We start from the raw sequence: 21,233 nt of genomic DNA, 5'->3' as shown, positions 1-21,233 counted from the left end.
TACATTAACAGTGGGAGACTCCAGTATTCCACTTTTGAAGCCTCTGAATTTCCTCATTTGTAAATGGTAAAACTAACGCTGGTTTGAACTGGAGATCTTATATCCCAGCGGCAGGCACACTTCCTAGCCCTGAAATGACAAGGGGCCCATCTATGTGTTAAGAGCTGCAACAGTTTGCCCAAACATGGGAATTCATTAACAACAAATCACATGATGCAAAAACAGGTTCCCCCGTGAAGGGTTTTGTTTAAAATACATTTATTTTATAAAGTTCCCTTTATAAAAATAAAACGTGTAACAAACACAAAACACAAGATCAGAGAGCCTTGCCCTTGACCCCAAGCCCATAAGCCAGCCAGAGGGCGGGAATGGTGGTGGGGAAAGGGGCTTCCTCCAGATCCCTGGTGAGGTGGGACTGAAAACAATGCAGTGTTGATGGATAATCACAGGTTTCATCATGCTCCTCGTGATGCTCAGGGAGTGAGCCACCTGGCAACTCAGGAGACCCAGATTAAACTGAGCGCTTGACAGGCTGGGGGTGGGGAGTGGGGGGTTACTGGGTGCGTCCGTGTCTTTTTGCATTGCAATCTGTATTTGCAAGTTGTACCCTATAAACAAACAAACACGGGTGGGAAGGAGAAAATCCATCCTTCCGTCTTCCGACTCTCCTTGTAGAGCTTTCCGGTGGTCTAGTCCAAGCCTGAAGCCCAAGCAGCCTTTTTGGCATTCAGAAAGTTCTTCTTCTTTTTCCTGGCAGGAGCGTGCAATGAGATCTCCGGCTCCTTTGGGTTTCTGAATATAAAAAGCTTTTCACCTGTGTTTAATAAGTCAATGGTTTCTGCCCCAACAATGGGCACCGCAGCCAGTTCACCTACGGGTTCCAAGGACAGGTGGGGCCAACTTCCTTTTCCGGAGAATTCCATCCTCTCTGTGAGAGGAAGACACGCCTTCTTTAATATGCTGAAGAAAGAAGAGAAGATCAAAGGTGACATTTTTGACAACTGACCCTCCTGAGTATATGGACAGAGTTCTCCAGTCCTGGGGTCCTCAACTGAATGCTACTTTAAGGAAGGCTTTTTCCCTTTGGTCATGAGATTGCCCTGAAATTACTGAAAGCCCATGACAGTGGTGCGTTGCTGCCAGCTCCTCCTGGCTCACAACTGTTGAATGTTCAGGAGTTTTGTGAGCCAGTGGTCACCAAATTGTAAAGCTTGAAATCGACCATGGTGGGAGTATTTACACCACGGGAATTGGCAAACACCACAAATCCTCCTCCACCCCCCCATACCTGTACACCATACCTGTGGGCTTCACGTTAAAAGTGGGCTGATGAAACCTGACCAACAAACCAGCAGTTAGAAGTGTGGTTCAATGCTGTGTGGAACAGAAGATTGGGAAGGCTTGCAGCCTGTCCTGTGAAAAGATATCTGGAATCCTCGTGCAGGAGTGGTCCAGCCCCTAAGTCCTGGCTGCTCTCGATAAAGGCCATGGCTAACCCAGAGAATCCTATAAAACTGACAAGCCACAGGACTCTCTCATTGCCCGAGCAAGGCAGGACAGCAACATGCCCTTGGGGGTCGACCCACTGGAAACACCGGCAGGCTTGCTGTCCCTCCTGGAAGCCAAGTGGCAGATTCAGCTCCCTTCCCATCTCCACTAACGCCTGTTCTTTCAGCTGGTTATGAGTCTGAGCAAGGATTCAAACCCAGCTGTCTGATTCCACAGTCTCCTCTCTCCACCATGTGTCCAGGGCACCTCCAGGCAGAGTAAAGGCTAGTGCCGTGAGCCGGGGCCGTGGGAATGCCGATCCCTTCTCTTGAGCTGCACCCACTTCACTTTCATGGAAGCGCTGAGGACAGCCTTAGCTCCCCCATCCTCTTCTTGAGCAACTGATCTTGTGCCCTTATGAAGGACTTTACCTTCATACGGTTTGAATTTAATTTTCTTGGTTCTGGCTCATTTTTTTCAATCTAATTTTTTTGGGACTAAATTCTGACATCCAACCTATTCTCAGTGGCGCCAAGATGTTATTCATGGACAATTCCTTAAGCCTGAGCTCAGCATCTACCCTTTAGCTCTGAGAAATCATGGAGGGGGCAGGGCTCTGGTTACTGATGTTTGGCCCACTATGAATCTACCTAATTCTATTCTTTTACCAAATCCTCTCTAGTGGAATCACAAGAGACAACTTGTCAACTATTTGCCACAATCTGAAAACACTCACCCCTAATTTTCCCTTCAGCTTTAACGAGGTGCAACCACCACGGCTAAATGAAAAAAGCATTCAGTGGAGTGAAAAGAACCCTGGGCTGGAATTTTAGGGAAATCCAGGGGTAGTTAGCTCATTCCAGCTCCCGTGGCCACTATTTCCCAGTTGCAGACTTGGGGTCTCCAATATGACCTCCCGGGCTTCTGTTTTATCACCCCCACTTTCTGGAAGGCTGGGAGGCTCCGGTGCAATACTAGAGGAGAAAGGGCTTTGTAAACGAAAAGCCCAACAGCTATAAGGAATTATTCTCATTCTAATTATGTTCCATTTAAAAACAACCATTAGTTAAAATAAACGCAGTAATTAAAATGCTAATAAATGTTAAGAAAACATTCTCTTCCTTGATAGCTAGGGGCCAATCTTCAGCTTTTACATGAATCCCACTTTGAATAAAGATAAAGGGTCTTTGGGGAAGGAAATACTTGCAGCAAATCTCTCCCCCACCCCACTCCCGTCCCTCCCCCAGCCGGGCTCACGGCAGCTCCGCCTCCCCCCACCCCCAGTCCACCTGAGCCAAGGCCCGTCGTTACCTCTCCTTCCTCCTGCGAGCCCAGAGCATCTTTTCTAATCCTCTGCTTCTCAGATCTCCTCGCAGTTTGCTCTCCAAGGCTTGCCACCAGCTCCGGTGTTTTCTGAAGGCAAGAAAGGAGGACCTTATGTCTTCAAAAAGAACAGACGCTGCAAGCGAAGAGTCATCCTGAAAGGTACTGACCCTCTGACACAGGGAACCCTGAGAATTTTCACCATTTGTTCTTCCTGTCATTCAGTGTGCATCAGCCAAATACCTTCTCTGGTCTGGTCAAGCCCCCCGAGGGGCCCCTGCAGTGGGATCACCGACAGCTAACAGGTGGAAGGAAGACTTCCTGGAGGAGGGGACACTTGAGCTGAGTCTTGGCATCTGGGCAGAAGGAGCCACATGAAATATTCATGAAGGGAGGGTTTCTGTATGCTGACTGGTGCATTGTCTGGCCCACACTGGAATGTAAGCTCCATGCAAGCAGGACTTGGTCTCTCTCTTATTCTCCCATAATCTCCCATTGCCTAGACAATGGACAAACTAGGAGTGCAGTATTTTAGGACTTAAAAATGAAAGGTGGAAAAGGACAGCGGAAGTTTGGGAGGTGGAGGAGGAAGAGAGCCAACCAGGAAGAGCCCTGATGCCTATCAAGAGGTGTGGCTTCCAGCCCCAGGGAAATGGGAGACCCCGAAAGCCTCCCACCCGAGAGGCAGAAAAGGGCTGTCTGCAGGCCTGGGGTCCAAGGCACGTCAACCAAGGGTAGTGCGGAACTGAAAGCCGGGGCTCTGATCGGCTCGGCCAAGCTCTCCACCTCTGCCTTCTGCTGGTCCCACAGCTGCCCCGCTGGCTGTGGAAATGGACCCCCTCCCATCCTGGGCCAGGCCGGTCTCTCCCCTGAGAATCTGACCCTTGCGCAAAGGCAGGCCCTCTGGCGGTCAGCACCCAGACAGGGTGTCCCTCATCCTACCCTTGTCCTGCCTTCCCGGGGCCTGGCTGCGGCTCTCCCTGTATTCTCGCAGGTTGCTCAAGATTTCTCCAACACCCCCTTCTCCTTGCTTGGATTAGGCATTGGTTTCCATTGCTTATTGTCAAAGGCCCTGAAGGGATACACTGAGCAGGCCCGGGCCTCAGAGGACTGCGTCTGTGCTGTGCCCAGCCTCCTGACCGCCCCCACACTGATACCTGGCCTCGGGTTGTGCCAGGACCCCCAACACTGGGAAGGCTCTGCCTCCACCTGTGGACTCCTGCCCCCACCCCACACTCACCCTCCTCTCACCCCAGCCCTAGTCTTCTGCTCTTTACAGTGCATTTTACCTTTTTGAGTCAGGGACCTTTTTGAGACTCTGATAAAAAGACACTGCCTCTTTTTCTCAGGAAAAATCATGCACACACACACCTGTCTGTAAAATCATGCCATTCCAGCACGATTAGAGACTCCAAAAGCCCATCCCTGTCCCTCTGCAGATCCAGTTTGAGGACCCAGGCACCTGGCATTCGACACTATTTTGGGTTTGGCCATTGCTCTGATTGGCCTCGCCTCTCACATCCACTAATCTCAAACGGCACCGCTGGCTGCTCCCCAGACCTGCACCACTCTGCACCCCAGCATCACGCCTTTTGTTACAAAGAGGCTTTACTGAGCACTTTCAGACCTGGAACCTGAGCCTAAAGAAAGCATCTAGGAAACTGCAGAAAAATGGACCCAAGCTACAGGCCCAGTAAGAGGGGAAGTTACATATACTATGAAACACCCTCAGTGGAGTATTAGGCAGTCATTAAAAAGAATATCTATGAAAATTATTCAATAACAGGGAAAAGCATGAATTTTAAATTCGTAATAAAAATAGTAGGGAATACATTCTAAATAGTGTGATAATGATTATGTAGAAAGATATTTGTGCATGGATAAGATTTGGAAGGTAATAAGCAAAATTGTTTCTGCTATAGGGTTAAATGAAAAATAGGATGTAAGGTTATATGTACTGTATGATTACTACACACACTCTCACACACACACACTCACGCTCACACACACAAAACCCTGCAGAGAAACATTCTAGAGAAAGAAACATAACAAGATGCTAACAGATATTTTCTCCAGGTGGTAGAACCATGAATATTTCTTTTCCTTCTCTTTCCTTTTATGAATTTTTCACATGTTCTTTAAGGGTATGTACGACATTTACATGACCCAAGTAAACTTATATTCTTAAGGTTCTAGATTTTAAAAGTTTGTGACTAAAATAGAAATTCTGGACAAAATACTTGAATGTACCCAACTTACAATGGATTCATAGGGTAGGGTAGGGTGGGTGGGTAGGCTGAGTGGGTGAAATGTGGGGCAGGTTTTGTGCACTGCAACTATTCAGTATGATACCATAATGGTAGATTCATGACGTTATGCGTTTGCCAAAACCTACAGGTCTGCACAACACAGAGTGAACCCTGACGTAAGCTATGGACTTGTAATAACGCATCAATACTGGAGCATCAGGAGTAACAAGTGTACCACCTTGATGCGAGCTGTTAATAATTGGGAAAAAATCTATATTTTCTGTAGTATGCTATATAATTTAACTTGTGTGGTCAGTTTATTCAAACACCATAATTATATGGAACCTTGAAAAGGGGGTGAGATCTGGTTTGTTTGTACAGGTTAGTATGAAGCCCCAACATATTGCAGAGTAATTTGGGCAGAGGATAAGGAAGTATTTGAAAAGCCCCCATGAGGGACTGAGGGAAAATGTAGAAATATTAAATTTATCCATCTGGGAAAATCCTTATATTCTTACAAGCATTGGGGACTACTAATTTAGAAGGCCGAGTCCTTGATCTTGGGGCTTGTCCTCATGAAGCCTGTTACTGCAAAGGAAAGGCTAAGCCTATTCATAATTGTGCCCAAGAATCACCCCCAAGGAACCTCTTTGTTGCTCAGATGTGGCCTCTCTCTAAGCCCCCTTGGCAGGTAAACTCACTGCCCTCCCCCCATGTGGGACCTGACTCCCAGGGGTATAAATCTACCTGGCAACATGGGGCATGACTCCCAGAGATGAGTCTGCACCTGGCATTGTGGGATTGAGAAAGCCTTCTTGACCAAAAGGGGAAGAGAAAGGAAAGAAACTAAAGTTTCAGTGGCTGAGAGATTTCAAATGGAGTCAAGAGGTCATTCTGGAGGTTATTCTTATGCATTATATAGATATCCCTTTTAGTTTTTACTGTATTAGAATAGTTAGAAGTAAATACCTGAAACTGTTGAACTGCAACCCAGTTGTCTTGTGATTGTGAAAACCTTGTGGCTCCCATTCCCTTTATCCAGTGCATGGACAGATGAGTAGAAACATGGGGACAACAAAGTAAACAAATAACGGGAAGATGGGGGATGGGTTGTTTTGGGTGTTCTTTTTAATTTTTATTTTTATTCTTATTTTTATTTTTATTGGGTTTTTTTTTTGGAGTAATGAAAACATTCAAAAATTGACTGGTGATACATGCACCACTATATGATGATACGATGAACAATTGATTGTACACTTTGGATGATTGTATGGTATGTAACTATATCTCAATAAAACTGCAAGAAAAAAATAATCAGCAAAATTATGCATGTGTATGGGAGGAGGGTTTACCAGGACTTGGTACTTTCTGTGCAATTGATCTGTAAACTTAAAACCTCTCTAAGAATGCTTATTATTAAAAAATCAGAAAGGATGCATGACAACCCCTTGGGCGTCATTTTCTCCTTGAACAACACAGCGCCGCCTGGTAAAGCTTTCACGTGTGTCTGTGCAGCGCTGATCCCGCCTCCCAGCCTCCATCCGCTCCTCATTTTCCAGAGCCTCCCCAGACCCGCACTCACCTCCTCCTGGCCAGATCCGCCGGCTCCCCGCTGCCTTCGTGCCCCACCGCGTGGTCGGAACGTGGCTCGGTGCCCGAATCCAGCGCGGTGAGCAGCTCGGGCTGCCAGGCGGCGGGCAGGACTACGCTCAGGAGCCGGCGCAGCGTCCCCCTGGGCACCGCGGCCAGTTTCGAAAGGTAAGAAGCCAGTCGCAGCTCCTAGAGCAGTGAAGAGAGGGAGTTCAAACCCTCACCGCCTCTCACCTTGGCGAGCAGCGCTTTACCTGTGTTACAGTCTCAGGACTTTCTGTCGCAGAGTGGTAAATATTCAGTAGCTCTGTCTTAGAACCATGTTCCCAAATTCACAGACCTGTCCAAAAAATCTATGTAGTCAGCAACCTTGGATCCCCTGTAACATTTTCAAAGGCATCCTCCATCCCTTCCAACTACTCGCAACTCGCTGGGATAGAACCCCAGTCACCCCAGCAGGGCCCAGGAGCAATCTTCCTTCTTTTCTAGAGTAGAGATTACAGGCTCTGGAAACAACTGAAACGTCCCGCAACAGGTGAGCTGTTACAGAAACTGTGCGACATCCAGAACACTAAATACCATTCTGCAATAAAAAGAACAAATTTAAAGGGCAGAATGGTGCATGGAAAAAGCCCATCTCCAGAGGTCACGTACTATACAACTGATTACAGGTATGACATTCTCAAAATGGCAAAATTTAGCGACGGAGAACAGAATAGTGATGAGGGGTTAGGGATGGAGGTGGGGGGAGCGTGTGGGTCGGTCTATAAATTTAGGGGTAGCACAAGGGAAATCTTTGTGATGATAGAATAGTTCTGTACCTCAATTGTGGTGGTAATTACTTGAAGCTACATGGGATAAAATGATATAAACTATACACCTACTGCATACCAATGTCAACTTTCTGGTTTTGATATTGTACAATAGTTTTGTAAGATGCAAGCACCGGGGGAAACTGAGGGAAATACCCCTCCATGCTAGCTCTACGATTTCCTGTGAATGGAATATTCTATTCCAGGTTGTGCGCTCTGGAAAACCTGGGCTGGGCTCCCAGCCCTGCTGCAGGGAACTGTGTGTCGCTGGGCAGATGTACTTGCTTCTCTCCATGTCTCAGCTTCCTCATCTGTCAAATGGGGGTAATGACCATCCCTGAGTCAAGGGCGTTGTGAGGAGAAAACGAGCTGGAGCAGGTCAAACTGCTCTATGCTGTGAAGACACAAACAACAGCCCCTTCTCCCAGTAACAGGCGGTCACGCCACCCATGCCAGGCCAGTTGGAGACCTTCCCTGGGGTTTTATACAACAAAGCTGGGAGAGAGAAACACTCTTTGCTGTCGAGCTGGACTGAAAAGCCATTAGCTCAAGGCCGCCGGCTGCCGATGTCCGCCTCTATGTGCAGAAAGCCTGTTAGTGGCATAAAGAAATGGAGGCGAGATGGAGAGGCAGAGATCCAGAAACAGCATTTTGTCCTCTGAGCCCCTAGACCAGCTAAGGCTGACTCAGCCCTGTCTTGGGGGGCTGGTTAGGGAACCACTATTTCCTTTTTATGCTCAAACTGGTTTGAGTTAGATTTCTGTCACTTATACCCAAAAAGAATTCTAACTTTACAAGACACCTAAACGCAGTGAGTGACCAGTAGCGGGCACCCAGTGGGGGCGGCTGCATCTGTATGAGTTTCCTGTGTCTGCCAGAACAAATCACTCGGGGCTTAGAACAACTTAAATTTATTGTTTAACAGTTCTGGAGGTCGGCAAGCTGCAGACCTCCACGATCGGTCTCACTGGGCTGAAGTTAAGGTGTCATCAGGGCTGGTTCCCTCTGGAGGCTCCCAGGGATCATCCATTTCTTTGCCTTTTCCAGGTTCCAGGGGCCTCCTGCATTCCTTGGCCTGTGGCCACCTCTTCTGTCTTCCAAGGGCTCTGCTCCCGCCTCTGCTCCTGTCATCGCACTGTGCTCCCCTCTGACCCTGAGCCCCTGCCGCTCTCTAGGGGGACCTCTGTGATTGCATGGGCTCCCCCCAGAGAACCTCCATCCCAAGCTCCTGAACGTAGTCACACCTGCAAAGGCTCTTTTGCCATGTGAGGTGGGAGCCACAGGTTCCAGGGATGAGGACGGGGACATACCTGGAGAGCCATTATGCAGCCGACTACAGCCTAACCAGTGTATTTATTCATTTACTCACTTAACTAACACTGCGATGAAGCCCTCCCAGCTTCCACACCCGGGTCCTGTCTTCACGAGGTTTATTTGCAGGTGAAAGAGAGAGACAGGAAACACACAGCGAAGACAGACACTACAGCCTCAGCGAGCTCAGCGAGCGGCAAGAGCCAGGTGGAAAGCTAAGGCAGGATAAGGGCAGTGATGGGCCAGGGGTGGCTGCTAGTCTAGATGGCTGACAGCGAAGGGCTCTCTCGGGAGGCGACATCTGAGCGGAGAACTGGACAAGGTAAGGAAGGAAGCCAAGGAGCCCCAGGGGGACAGCGATCCAGGCAGTGGGGAGGTGAGGGCAAAGGCCCTGAGGGGGCGGCACTTGGCAGGTTCGAGGGAGGAAAGGACACCAGAGTGTGCGAGGGAGATGATGGAGAGGAGGCTGGAAGCGTTGGGGACAAAGTCACGTCTCCCACAAAAGATACGTTTGAGTCTTAACCGCATTCTGTGGGTGTGAACCCAGTTGTAAGCAGGGTGCCTTGAAGAAGTTGTCAGTTAAGGTGTGGTGTTTTCACCTGGCTGTACAGGGTCACGAAGGTGTCCATCTCCATATTTTCCAGCAAATCTTCAAGCACGACACTCTTCTGTTGCTCTTCTCTCAAACTAGAGTAAAAATAAAACGTGCATGAGTCCAGTTTTGTTGTAAAGTGGTACTATGAGAAGGATAAACCAGTCATTTGAAAAACATGATGCATACATCTAATCCACGTGATCTTTTTATTTTTTAATATTCATTAAGAAGAGAGGACCAGAAGAGGCTTACCTCTTCTTGCCTAGACTACTTGGCAAATGACGGGTTTTTGATTGAATCACGTCCCCCATAAAGACATGCCCAAGTCCAAACCCTGGTCCTGGGAGTGGGGGCTCGTTTGTAAATACGAACTTTGAAGATCCTACTCAGACGAGGCCAAACTGAACCAAGGTGGGCCTTAATCCAGTCTGACTCGAGTCCCTATAACAGGGGAAATTTGGACACACATGGGGAGAGGGACGGCACATGACAGAGGCAGAGACTGAGTTACAGATGCCGGAAACCCACCCAAGGATGCTGCAGATCTCAGAGCACGCGGGACCCGGCTCCACCCAAACCGGGAGACAGTAAACCCCGGCTGCTCACGCCAACCAGGCTCGGCACGTGCTCCAGCAGCCCTGCAGCTCTGAGAGGCAACACAGCAGAGCTGGCTTGCCAGGAGGGAGGGCTCCTCAAAGGGAGGTGATTCGTGGGAGCCGATGGAAAGTGTTCAGTGGCTTTGAGAAGCAATCTGTGGTCCTACTAAGAAAACTTTCATGTCAGTTGTCAAGTGCTCAAGAAGACCAAGATGTGGCCTCCACCCACCTGTGTCCACAGAGTCTGGGTGGCTCCTCTCCCCAGGAGGGTCTGCGCCAGGCTCCCTGACTTCCTCAGGCGTCTGCCTCACCCACTCCTTGGACAATTAAAGTTGGCACCATGGGTTATCGGCCCTGCGCTCTTGCTGATCCACACAGCACACACTCTCTGCAGGCACAACCCACATCGAGAGCCTGATCGCAAGCAGTGTCCTGCCTGGAGCACATGAGTCTAAAAATCCCTAAGATCCCAGCCTAGGTAAAGTTCAGGTCAGCTTTTCTGAGCATTTCCTCCAACCACACAGCTTCCGCCCCTCACACAGTTATTTCCAGGGAACTGAACTGGGTTTTGATGTTGTGTTTATACAGTAAAGCATAATTAAATGGATTAAAATCACCTTGATTCTCACCATCCTGAAAACACACCATTAAAACTGGTCTACGTCCTTCCACTGGATTTGCGTGTGCATTTTCAAAACGGAATCACACCGCATCTAATTTGGCAGCCTATCCCTTCCAAATGGTGGAAAACTATGGTGCTGTTGAAAATTGTGTCCACCAAGAGTTCTTAATGACACGAGCAACGGCTAATTGCGTAATGCTAATTGAAAAAGAAGGCAAAGAACAAAAAGAGAAGATCGGCGTTCTGTCTGTTTTATTATAAAAAGGCAGAATAAAAAATATCATGTTTATGGTGAAATCTGAGGAAGGCCCATGGCATAGTTCTTTGCCTCATGCCAAGGTCAATGTCCTGATTGTGACAATGTACGGTGGTTAACACTGGGGAAAGCCGGGTGAAGTGTGGGACTTATCTGTACTATCTCTGCAATCCTTATGAGTCTATAATTATGGCAAAATCAAAAGTTTTTAAAAATATATCATGTTTAGTAAAACCTCAATGATATTAAAAGAAAAGAAAAGGCACAAGAAGATGTCAGGGAAGAAGAAAGAAGAAGCTTGCTACGAAGTTAGCAGCTGTGGCATGGGAGCTCAGGTGAGGAATGTCAGAATGAGTGGGAGAAGCCAGGTTCGCCCAGGCCGACAGTGCACTAACAGCTCAGGGCCACAGGTGCTTGGCTTGCCTCTGCTGGTGGAGCTCCAGTAACGTCTGGCTCTTGCTCAGGGCTCGCCGCAGGGTGGAGGAGATGTGCCTTTCAGAATCCGTCTCCCCAGGCTCGTTCAGCAGCCCAGGCCCCTCAGCCATCCACTGCTGCCGGCTCTCCAGGGCCTGCTGCTGCTGAGCAGCCTCTTGGTGCACCAGCTCGTCCTCCAGCTTCCTCTCCAGCTCCTGGAGCTCCTGCACACAGAGAGGGTAGGAGGTAAGTCCATGGGAGAAAGCAAGTGGGCCGCAGGACAGAAGCCGACCTCCTCGGACAGGCACTGGATTCCAGCACGACCTGGTCTTGCCTACCTTCCCCGCCCAGCCGTGTCAGACTGCGTGCCGTGACTGCACCACATCTTCACCCGCTCCACGCCTTTGCACATGCTGTTCCCCTGACCGCAGTGCCCTTCCCTGCTTGTCGAACCAACACCAACTCCTCTCTCAAGTCCTGGCTTCAGAACAACCTCCTCAGTGAAGGACTTGTGGTCCCCTCTCCTCCATGCTCCCACTCCCCACCCTGTGTATATGCCCACATTTTAGCAGTCGTGTTCTCATCACTAGGATGTGCTGCCTCTCACTGGCCAAAGAGAATAAGTCTGCATTCTTCAGGCCGTGTGACTCAGATAATCTGGATATGAGAGACTGTCTGCAGCTTCTCCTGCTTCTTAGGTGGGTAGGGGGCAGGGTAGGCAGAAGGACCCCAGGACTTGTCAAATGCAAACACAGTTAACCCATCATTCTCCAGATTGACAGGGGCCAGGATGGTGGCCGTGGATGCCTCGGGTGCCCAGGAGGCTTGGACACGCTCACCTGCGGATGGTGGTCTTTGGTCCTCCTAAAATTTGTACAAAATGGTCTTTCTGCAGAGGGGCCAGAGCTTACATTAAATTCTCAAAAGGGTCTCAAAGCCCCAAAAAGGCTCAGAGACACTACTCAAGACCCAAGACAGAAGGAAAATCAGCCAGACAGGCAAAGTGAGCTCATAGCATGGAGAGGCTTATATCTAAGCCGAGGCACTCAGGTTTTATCCCAGGGCCACGGGAAACCTGTGAACGCTTCCAAGCAGGGACTTCAGACACAGTGAGCTTCGTAATGATGAAGATCCCTCTCACTGCAGCATCACAAGTGCAAACATGAATGAACGTAGAGTTTCCACAAGCACTAAGGTCCATTTTCCCCAAATGAGTTTTCGGCAGTGATCTCTGATGAACCATCCACAGCGCCAGGGGCCTGGGTCAGGGGTGACATCTATGGAGGTGCCAGCCCCAGCACACTGCATAGGGCAGGAAGACTTGAACTGTGCCTGTCATTCACTGAAGATCATGGTACAGCACAAGACCCACCATAACATAGCTTGTTTTTCAAGGTACCAATGAGCTCTGGTTAGGAACAGACAGATACATAGATGATGGATGGATGGATAATGAAAGATAGACAGATGAAAGAAGGATGGATGGATGGATGGATGGATACACAGTTAATTATAGACAGACAGATGATAGATGGATGGACAGACAGATGATAGATAAAAGATATAAAGACAGATGATGGTTGGATGGATAGATAGACAGACAGGCAGACAGATAGATAGATAATGATAGACAGCCAGACAGATAGATATAGACAGATGGATAGATAGATAATAAAAGATAGACAGATGATGGATGGATGGATGGATGGATGGATGGATAATGATAGACAGATGTAGATGGAAAGACAGCAGATAAGTAGATATAGAGAGTTCCAGGTTTTTGGGGGGGCATGAGGGATTCAGGGATGCATGAGATGTGGCCCCAGACTCTGGAAATGCAGACAGACATGTGCACCAGTTATTGTGATGGCCAATGGCTGTGATCTGCTATCACAGAGGGTTTAGGAGCACAGAGCTGGGAGACACTAACTCTGCCTGAAGGGCAGAGGAGGCAACATTTGGGTTTGTCTTAAATGCAGATAGGCATTTGCAAGGGGGTAGGTGGAAGTGTTCTAGGCAGAGGGTCCTTCAAAGGGACAGCGGCAAGACTACAGCTCAAGTGTTCAAGAGCAGGGAGAAGGTCCAGAAGGCTAAATGCAGGGTCCGAGGGACGGCGTGGTGGAGGTAAGATTTTCAAATGAGGAGCTGGGGGAGGGGCTGTGAACAATCAATTTTATTTTTGAGAAAGATCCCTTGGGCCTAGAACAGAGTGGAGGTGGGAGCAGGGAAACATGGAGGCAGGCAGAGCTGTTGGAAGCTGGGAGCACGGGCCTTGGAGACAGAAGGCCTAGGCTAACCTTCTGAGGCCTCAGCTACCCCGTCTGCAAGATGGGTATAATAATATCATGGGGCTGTCGATAAGGAGAAATACTGAACAGTGCCATGGACTCAGTGAGACTCAAGGTTAGCTAATATCAATGCTATTCTTATTTTTCAGGTCTAGAAAACTTAGAGCAGTGGAGCTGGGCAGCCCAAGTCAGAAGTGAGAGACTTCCTAGGCAAAATCCACAGACGGGATGACCAGCAGCACATGGAGGGTGAAGCAGAGGAAAGAATGGACATAGTGATAGATAAAAGAAGGATGGATGGATGAATGGATGGATGGATGGATGGATCAATGGATGGATGGGCAGTTTTGGGCCTGGGAGAGCGAAACAGCAATTTAAGCTGAAATGAAAACACAGTGGACACAGTAAGTTTGGGGTCACCTTATTGGTCATAAGAAGTTCATCCTATTTAAATTTGCCCATCCTTGCCACTTGGTCCGAGATCCACTGAGTCCTTGAATATGTTCCAGTTTCACCAAATGAGTCCAAATCTTTCGTCAAATTAGATGTGCTTGGTATAGCTTCCTTAGAAACCATTCCTTCCAAAGAATTTCATTTCATGCTTTTTAAAAAATTCTCCCAAATGTCTAACAGTGTAAAAGCTCACCCACACTTGGAAAGTGGTTAACACTGAATTATCAAATTGCAGAATCAAGGCCTATTATCTGGGAAAAAACAACACGTTTGCCGTCCCCCAAATGCAAACCAAAGAAAAAAACTGCATAATATCCATTGTCTTTGCTCCAGTTTAATAATGCAATGTCATATGACTTATTCTTAGTTACTTCCAGTACAGGACACATCGACTCTTCCATATTAAACAAACTATCGATAAGAAGCAGTGACGTTACTCAAGAAAGCTTTAAGATAAATTTGAAAGCGTATGTGTTGTGCTCCCTGACTGTTAATAGAGATAAGATGTTCTTGAGTAGAAGGGGATATTGTTTCAGGGCCAAACCAAGAGTGTTTCCCAGGCACCTCCCATGAGTAGATGGGTTGTGAACCAAGAGCCAGAGGCTTCCAGGGTTGTATTCTTATTCTGCCCTTAATAGTTCAATGACCCTGGACCTGTCCCCACTTCCTCCATCCATAAAGAGGACAGAGTCTACCTCCATGCTCATCACTTCCAAGTGTGACAATATCTGCTAGGGGTTTTGTGAAATATATTTCAGAGCTTTCCTTCAATTCTTAATTTGGTAAGGAGTTTTATCTTCAATGGATGTTGAATTCAAACACTTACTCTGTGTATACTGAAATGACCATTTTTTTCTCCTTTAACCTGGTGAATTTTTTTAAATGGATGTTCTAATGTTACACCAACTTGATATTCCTGGGTTAAACTCAAGCTGACCAGGATATATTTTTTTATATATGCATGGTTGGATTATACTTATTATCATTGATATTTTGCTTATACAAATTGTATATCTATATTCATGAGTGAGATTGAACTGTTCCACCTCATACTATTCATGATGAGTTTGGGGATGTCAAAATTATCCTAGCTTAATAAAATGAGTCATTGAATGTTCCTTAGTTTTCTAATTTTAGGAATAATTTCATATGACTGGAAAATTTGGTGGAACTCACCTATGAAACAATTGGGGTTGAGTGGTTGCTTTTGTAAGAAAAATTTCAACTATGGAATCAATTTCTTTAAAGGCATTAGGACTACACAGTGTTTTCTTTTTCTACTTGAGTCAGTTTTGGCAGTTAATATTTTTCTAGGAACTTTTCCATTTCATTTCAGTTTTCAAATTTACCTGCATTAAGTTGAGTTGTTCATACTATGTTGCTTTTTATATTCTTGATATTATTTAGTTGTCCCTTACTTCTTTTTTTAATGGTCAGTCTTGCCAGAGATTTCCATATTTCATTAGAGTTTGTTTAAAAAAAATCAGCTTTTCACTTTGTTTCTTTCCCTACTAATTTTGGTTTTAATTAATTAATTTGTGCTCTCATCTTCCTTCCTTCCACTTTCTACAGGTTCGTTTTGTTGCTCACCCTCCCCACCCACAACTTTTCATATGCTCTTAATTGTGAGACTTTCTCCTTTTCTAATTTAAGTGTTTAGGGCATAAAGTTTCCTCTAAAATCTGCTTTAGCTGAATCCCACAAGTTTCGATATGTAATATTTACTTTTTTTTTCTGTTCCATGTATTTTTAAATTTCCATTATTTCTTGGGCCCATGAATTATTTAGAATGTGTTTTAAGATTTCCAAATGTATGGACTTTTTGTGATTATTTTTTTGAGGTGATTTAAAACTTAATTGCTTTGTTGTCAAAAGGTGGTCAGAATGATATTGTATGCGCACTTTTTTGAATCCACTTCAGTGTGTGTGGTAGAAAACAAGTATATTCCTTAGTTGTTAGCTGTGAGAGTCTATATGTGTCCTCTAAACACAGTTTAGTGGTTTTGGTCAGTTTGTTTCTATCTTTACTTGTGTTTCATTTGATTGACCTATCAATTACTGAGAGAGACGTACAGAAATGTCCCACTATGATGATAGATTCATCAATTTCTCCTTGTTCTAACAACTTTTCCTTTTGCTATTTTGAGTGTTTTATTAAGTGTTTACACATTTAGAACTGCTGTGTGCTCTGGGTAAATTGAATTTTTTATCATTTTTGTATTATCTTTGATTTACCAATTTCACAAATCATTTTGTATTCAAGACTGATATCTAAACTCTCTGGGGATTGTAATCTAGTTTTTTGTTTCTTTTGTATACAGGACATCTTGCCTTGCTTCCTTATATTATGTTCAGTTTTTCTTTTTTTTTAATTGAGAACTCACGATTGGATAAACTTAATCTGTGAAAACCTATAGGACCCAGATTGAGAATATTTTTCTCTGGAGAGGATTTGCCTGGCTTCTGCCATGCCCTGGGGCAGGCTACCACTCTGGAACCATTTTAATTTAAATTTATCAGTTTGGGGGTTTCCTGATTGAACAGTTCAAATACATTTCAGCTCCTTCCCTATGTTAGAGGAAGTCCTTGATAACAAGTTCACAGTGGAGACTTCTCCCCACACGTGGGGTAGTCGGGGAGACCAACTGGTTTCCCTGTCGGTTTCTTTTACCAGCGGGTGGCTTTCTCCCCCCACCCATCACTGAGTCTTCTACAAGATTAGAGCATCCCAGGGCCTCATCTCCTTTTCCCCAAGGTTAATCCCCTTATCCATTGGTTCCAGGTTTCAGCTTTTACCTCCATGGTAAATTAGTTTCTAAATTTTCCAACTACCTCCAAGATCCAGCTTACTTAGGGGTGTCCTTGGCCCTTAGCAGTTTCCCTATTCTCTTCTGAGCTCAGCAAAGCAGTAAAATGTACCTTTATTTCTATGTATCCAGCATTTGGATGATTTACACTGGAAGCTACAGATGCTTCTACTTCCTTTCTATCCCTAAAATAGTCGTCACTGTGCAGGGTCCCTAGTGTTTGCTCACAAAACAGCCTTGGACTCTGCAGTCTGCTGCAGTTCACTACTTTTTAAAGAAATCAAGTGGGTCCCCCTTGGCTGGCTCATGTGGTAAAGTCCCTGAACATGGCATTGTTGGGCTGAGGTCAGGAGTGGAGATTCCGTTTCTGGGGCACGTCATTTACTAGCCATGAGATCTTGACAAAGCCAGACCTGCCACCTGCCTGCACCTCAGTTTCTTTACCTGAGAATTGAGCACTAAAACAGCACCTACTTCTCAGCAGGGCTCCATAATTAATTGATATGATGTATGACAAAAAGCATAATTGTCAAGCAGCATCAGATTGCAACTTATTAATCATGCTTAAATGATAATTGCAGGTATAATTAAGGAAAGGGTTCTTTGTGCTTAAATGAGATCGTCTCCATTCACAACTTACTAGAGCTGCGTACCTCACACCAGGGACATCACAAACATGTATGCCCTTTCTTTATAAATAATTCTAACAGATAATAGATGAAGTTCTAAAATGTACACATAAGAGGTCTAAAATCAGTCTTCGGAACCGCTATTACCATGGTTTTTGTTTTATGGATATACCTCTAACCCTGAAAAATGCAGCATGCAAAATAATGGTAAAAACTAGAATTGTAAAAATAAAAATTAATCCCGTATTCCATTGCATCTAAGATGACACTAATTGAAAGACACACTGTTATTTTGCATAACTCTATGAAAGAAACAATAGTGACAATTCAACCATGATGTGTCCTTTCTTGACGGTAAGATATGCCCCCATTTCAAAGATGTTAAAATTAAAAAGCTTGCTTCTTAGGGTCAATGAAAGACAGACATCTTGGGCTGAGAAAGTGCAATGTGCTCTCACATATGTTACCCCATCAATCCTCATGAGGTCTCTGGGGCAGAGATGTGACAGATGGAGGCTAGAAGCCCACTGGCAGAGAAGAAACAGAGGTGGGCTCTGAAAAGCACCGGCAGAGACGGGGCCAGCCTCTGTCCTCCCTCCTCCCCAAAGGCAGAGCTCACCGGGCCGTGGGATTCCAATATCTGTGCACAGGCCGCCGGGGTCAGGGTCTCGGACACGCTCAGCTCCTCCAGGAGCAAGTCCTGGATGCTGAGGAGGGCCGTGTACGCCGACAGGGTCTCCGTCATCTTAGCTGCCTTCTGGAACTGCAGCGAGACCAGGGACTCTGCAAACCGTTCCTCCTGGGCCTCCAGCTGCTGCACTCTCTCACGCAGCAATTCTCCGCGCGCCTGGGATGGGGACAAGACAGAATGGAGGTAAGTGGAGGGCGCATGAAGGAAAGAGAGCACACTGATAAATAACTTCCTTTTAGATTTCCTTATGGCAGTCAGTCATTCATTCAGGATTCTGAGACTCGTCTCAAATGTTTAAACAGTGATGCACGGGAAACCTTCAGGGACCTCTCTAAGACAACAGCTAGCCCACTGTTTATACAGACCCTACCAGCTTTCTGGAGTCGAGTTCTCATTAATTCCCTATTTATCATTCTCAAAAGTTGGTCTAACCAAGCTGCCACCCAGTGCAAAACCCTTCAATGGCAACCTGTTTCCTAGGGGATGAAAGCTCGAACTTCTTAACGTGGGCTATGAGATCCTTCTCGCCCTGATCTCAACCGAGGTCAACCTGGAAAGATCTGGTCTGTCCTTCTGCCAGCCCCATCCCACCCCTGGGATTTCCACCACTCACCACCCGTTGTTCCCTCCACCCCGGCTCTTCATGTCTAAATGCCTTGTTCCTGCTCTTTGCTCTAACTCAAACGCTCCTTCCATTCTTGTCTTCCTGAAAATCTCCTATTTGTCCTTTGGGTCTCTGGTCTCCAACTAGCTCCTCAGTGCATCCTCACTTCTGCAGATGTCTGTCCTTCTCTTCTCTGTGTTTCCTTCCTTCAGCGTCCCAGCCCTCACCACTGCTTCGCCCCCTAGAATGTGAGTTTCTCCAGGGCAGGGCAGGGCAGGGCAGGGCACCCAAGGAGCTCAATAAATTCCAGATGCAGGAATTCACTGCTGTCACTCATTGAAACAAGGAGTACACTTCAGTCGCCATGTATTTTGTTCTCTGCCACCACGATCTCTTGCTTCTTTCTCCAGAAAAATTGCTACAGATACAGTGGCGTCTGGTGCTTCTCAGACTTCACCCCCTGAACCCCTAAAAAGGCAGGTCACTGGAAACGTGAACCGCTCTCCACTGCACAAGGGGCCAAAGCACAAACCAATCAGTGGCCTGCCATTGCATAACATTTCTTTGAAGTCTTTTATCTTAAAAGTATGTAGAATTTTCTTTTTCTGCTCTATAGTCTAATATTAACATGCTTCTGTTTATATTCATATGTTTTAAAGTAGTCAGCTTCGGGAAAAAGGTTTATGTAAAGTAGAGGCTGTCAACAGCTCCTGGCCGGGGATTCTCCTGTGGCTGCAAGAACTTCTTTGCACCCAGCCATGCATCCCTTAGAATGCAAGTCTCAGTTTGAAAACTCAAATTTCATCTCCACGATTTGTCCTTCAGGAAAAACTCAGACGCAGGGAAGAGGGAAAAGTGTCCTAAAGAAGAAAGATAGCCTAGTTGGTGTTATGGGCTTGGGGAGGACAACCCCACCTGGGGAACCCTCCGAAGGCTCCTTGAAAGTGAGGCAGGCCTTGGAGAATGAGCAGGAGCACAGATGGAACACACTTCTGCAGACATAGGCTGTGTGAGCACCCGCATATTTGTTTTACAGGAAAACTCAGCCAACGTCAGGGCCAGAGGCAATGTGCAGAATTATCGAATGAAAACATAGATCCTTGGAAGAAAGAGGTTCATTTTGACATTCCCTGGTTGTAAAGGACCCTCGAAGTCTTGTTCACAAAGGGATGCTGGTAGACCCCGGTCTTCCCCTACTATGGAAGACCAGGTGTCCATCACTAGCCCACTGACCAGTTTCCATGGTAACTGCAGATAACAGGGCTTGGCCTTCTGGGTAGTACTTCTCCAAGGGCCGGCCTGTGGAGTGGGCACAGCTCGCATGGCTGGTCCAGTGTCCTTCAAGGCTGGGACCCTGAGGCTGTGTCCAATTACTTCTACAGAGGGATGATTTGGAACCCGAGTCTTTAAAGCGCTTTACACGTCTTAACAGTCTCCCAGTAAATTCCCTCTTTCTGCATTTATTTTTTCACATTAAATTTATATTACTAATGGAAAATACATTTACACTTTTACTCATTAATCCCCCCAAAATTTAATGAGCACCAGCTCTGTACAAGAGAAAGCACTGTGCAGAGAACCAGGGTGGGGAGAAGGTGGAGAAGAAGGAAAAATGAATGAGACATGGATCTAACCCTCAAGAACTCATAGTTGAGGAAGGGAAGCTAGAGCATGGCTGAAGAGCATGGGTTATGGAGCCAGACACCCAGGGTCTGAGTTCCAATTCTGTCATTTACTAACTGGTGATGTTGGGCAAGTTAATTAAGCTCTCTATGCCTCTGTTCCTTCATCGGTAAAATGGGGATAGCAATACCACCCAACATGTAGCTTCAGAAAAAACAGCTTGATTAAGGTGTAATTGTCATACAATAACCTGTGTCTGTTTAGAGTGCCAGTGTAAGTTCTGACATACGTATACACCTATGCAGCCATCACCACAACCAAAACTGTCAACATATCCTTCACCCTCACAAGCTCCCACTTGTCCTTTATAATCTCTCCTCTGGGTGCCCCACTCTGCCCCTGGTCTGCTTTCCATCAACTACAGATCAGTTTGCATTTTCTAGAATTTTATATAAATGAAATCATACATGTGTGTACTCTTTGGTGTCTGGATTTTTTCACGAAGCATAATTACTTTGGGATTCATTCTCTTTCATTGCATTCTTTTGGATTGAGTATTTCTATGTCCCCATTCCATCTCCTTTCTTGGATTATTAGCATTAACTCTGTTTTCCATTTTAGTCATTAATTTTTATCTCATCACAGCCTACCTGCATGCAATATTACACTTCTTCATGTGGAGTACAATAACTTTAATCTAATATACTTCCATTTCTCCCTTCCTGGGTTTTGTGCTATTTTTGTCACACATTTTATTTTATGTGTTGTAACTCTCACATTTCTTTGTAATTGTTTTTATTAAAATATTCCGTTTTAAAAGAGATTTTAAAAATAAGGAAAATCCTACATATTTCCCCATATATTTATCATTCACTCTTCATT

The 21,233-nt window shown here is 46.1% G+C and overlaps 1 protein-coding gene across 1 annotated transcript in view; it reads right to left on the bottom strand.

Annotated features, from left to right (window-relative positions):
• Nucleotides 1-226: 226 nt before the first annotated feature.
• EVC2 (EvC ciliary complex subunit 2) overlaps nucleotides 227-21,233 on the bottom strand; it is a 174,317-nt gene continuing 153,310 nt past the window's right edge. Inside the window, exons 17-22 of the mRNA XM_037829381.1 lie at nucleotides 18,053-18,280; nucleotides 11,266-11,480; nucleotides 9,373-9,460; nucleotides 6,643-6,839; nucleotides 2,800-2,901; nucleotides 227-960 (exon numbers count right to left, since the gene is read on the bottom strand). Of these exons, the coding sequence (XP_037685309.1) occupies nucleotides 690-960; nucleotides 2,800-2,901; nucleotides 6,643-6,839; nucleotides 9,373-9,460; nucleotides 11,266-11,480; nucleotides 18,053-18,280 (1,101 nt within the window). The 3' untranslated portion in view covers nucleotides 227-689. The remainder of the gene's footprint in view (nucleotides 961-2,799; nucleotides 2,902-6,642; nucleotides 6,840-9,372; nucleotides 9,461-11,265; nucleotides 11,481-18,052; nucleotides 18,281-21,233) is intronic.

This window comes from Choloepus didactylus, chromosome 3 (assembly GCF_015220235.1).
Source record: "Choloepus didactylus isolate mChoDid1 chromosome 3, mChoDid1.pri, whole genome shotgun sequence".
Taxonomy (NCBI): domain Eukaryota; kingdom Metazoa; phylum Chordata; class Mammalia; order Pilosa; family Megalonychidae; genus Choloepus; species Choloepus didactylus.
This window is presented reverse-complemented; position numbering and strand designations above follow the sequence as displayed.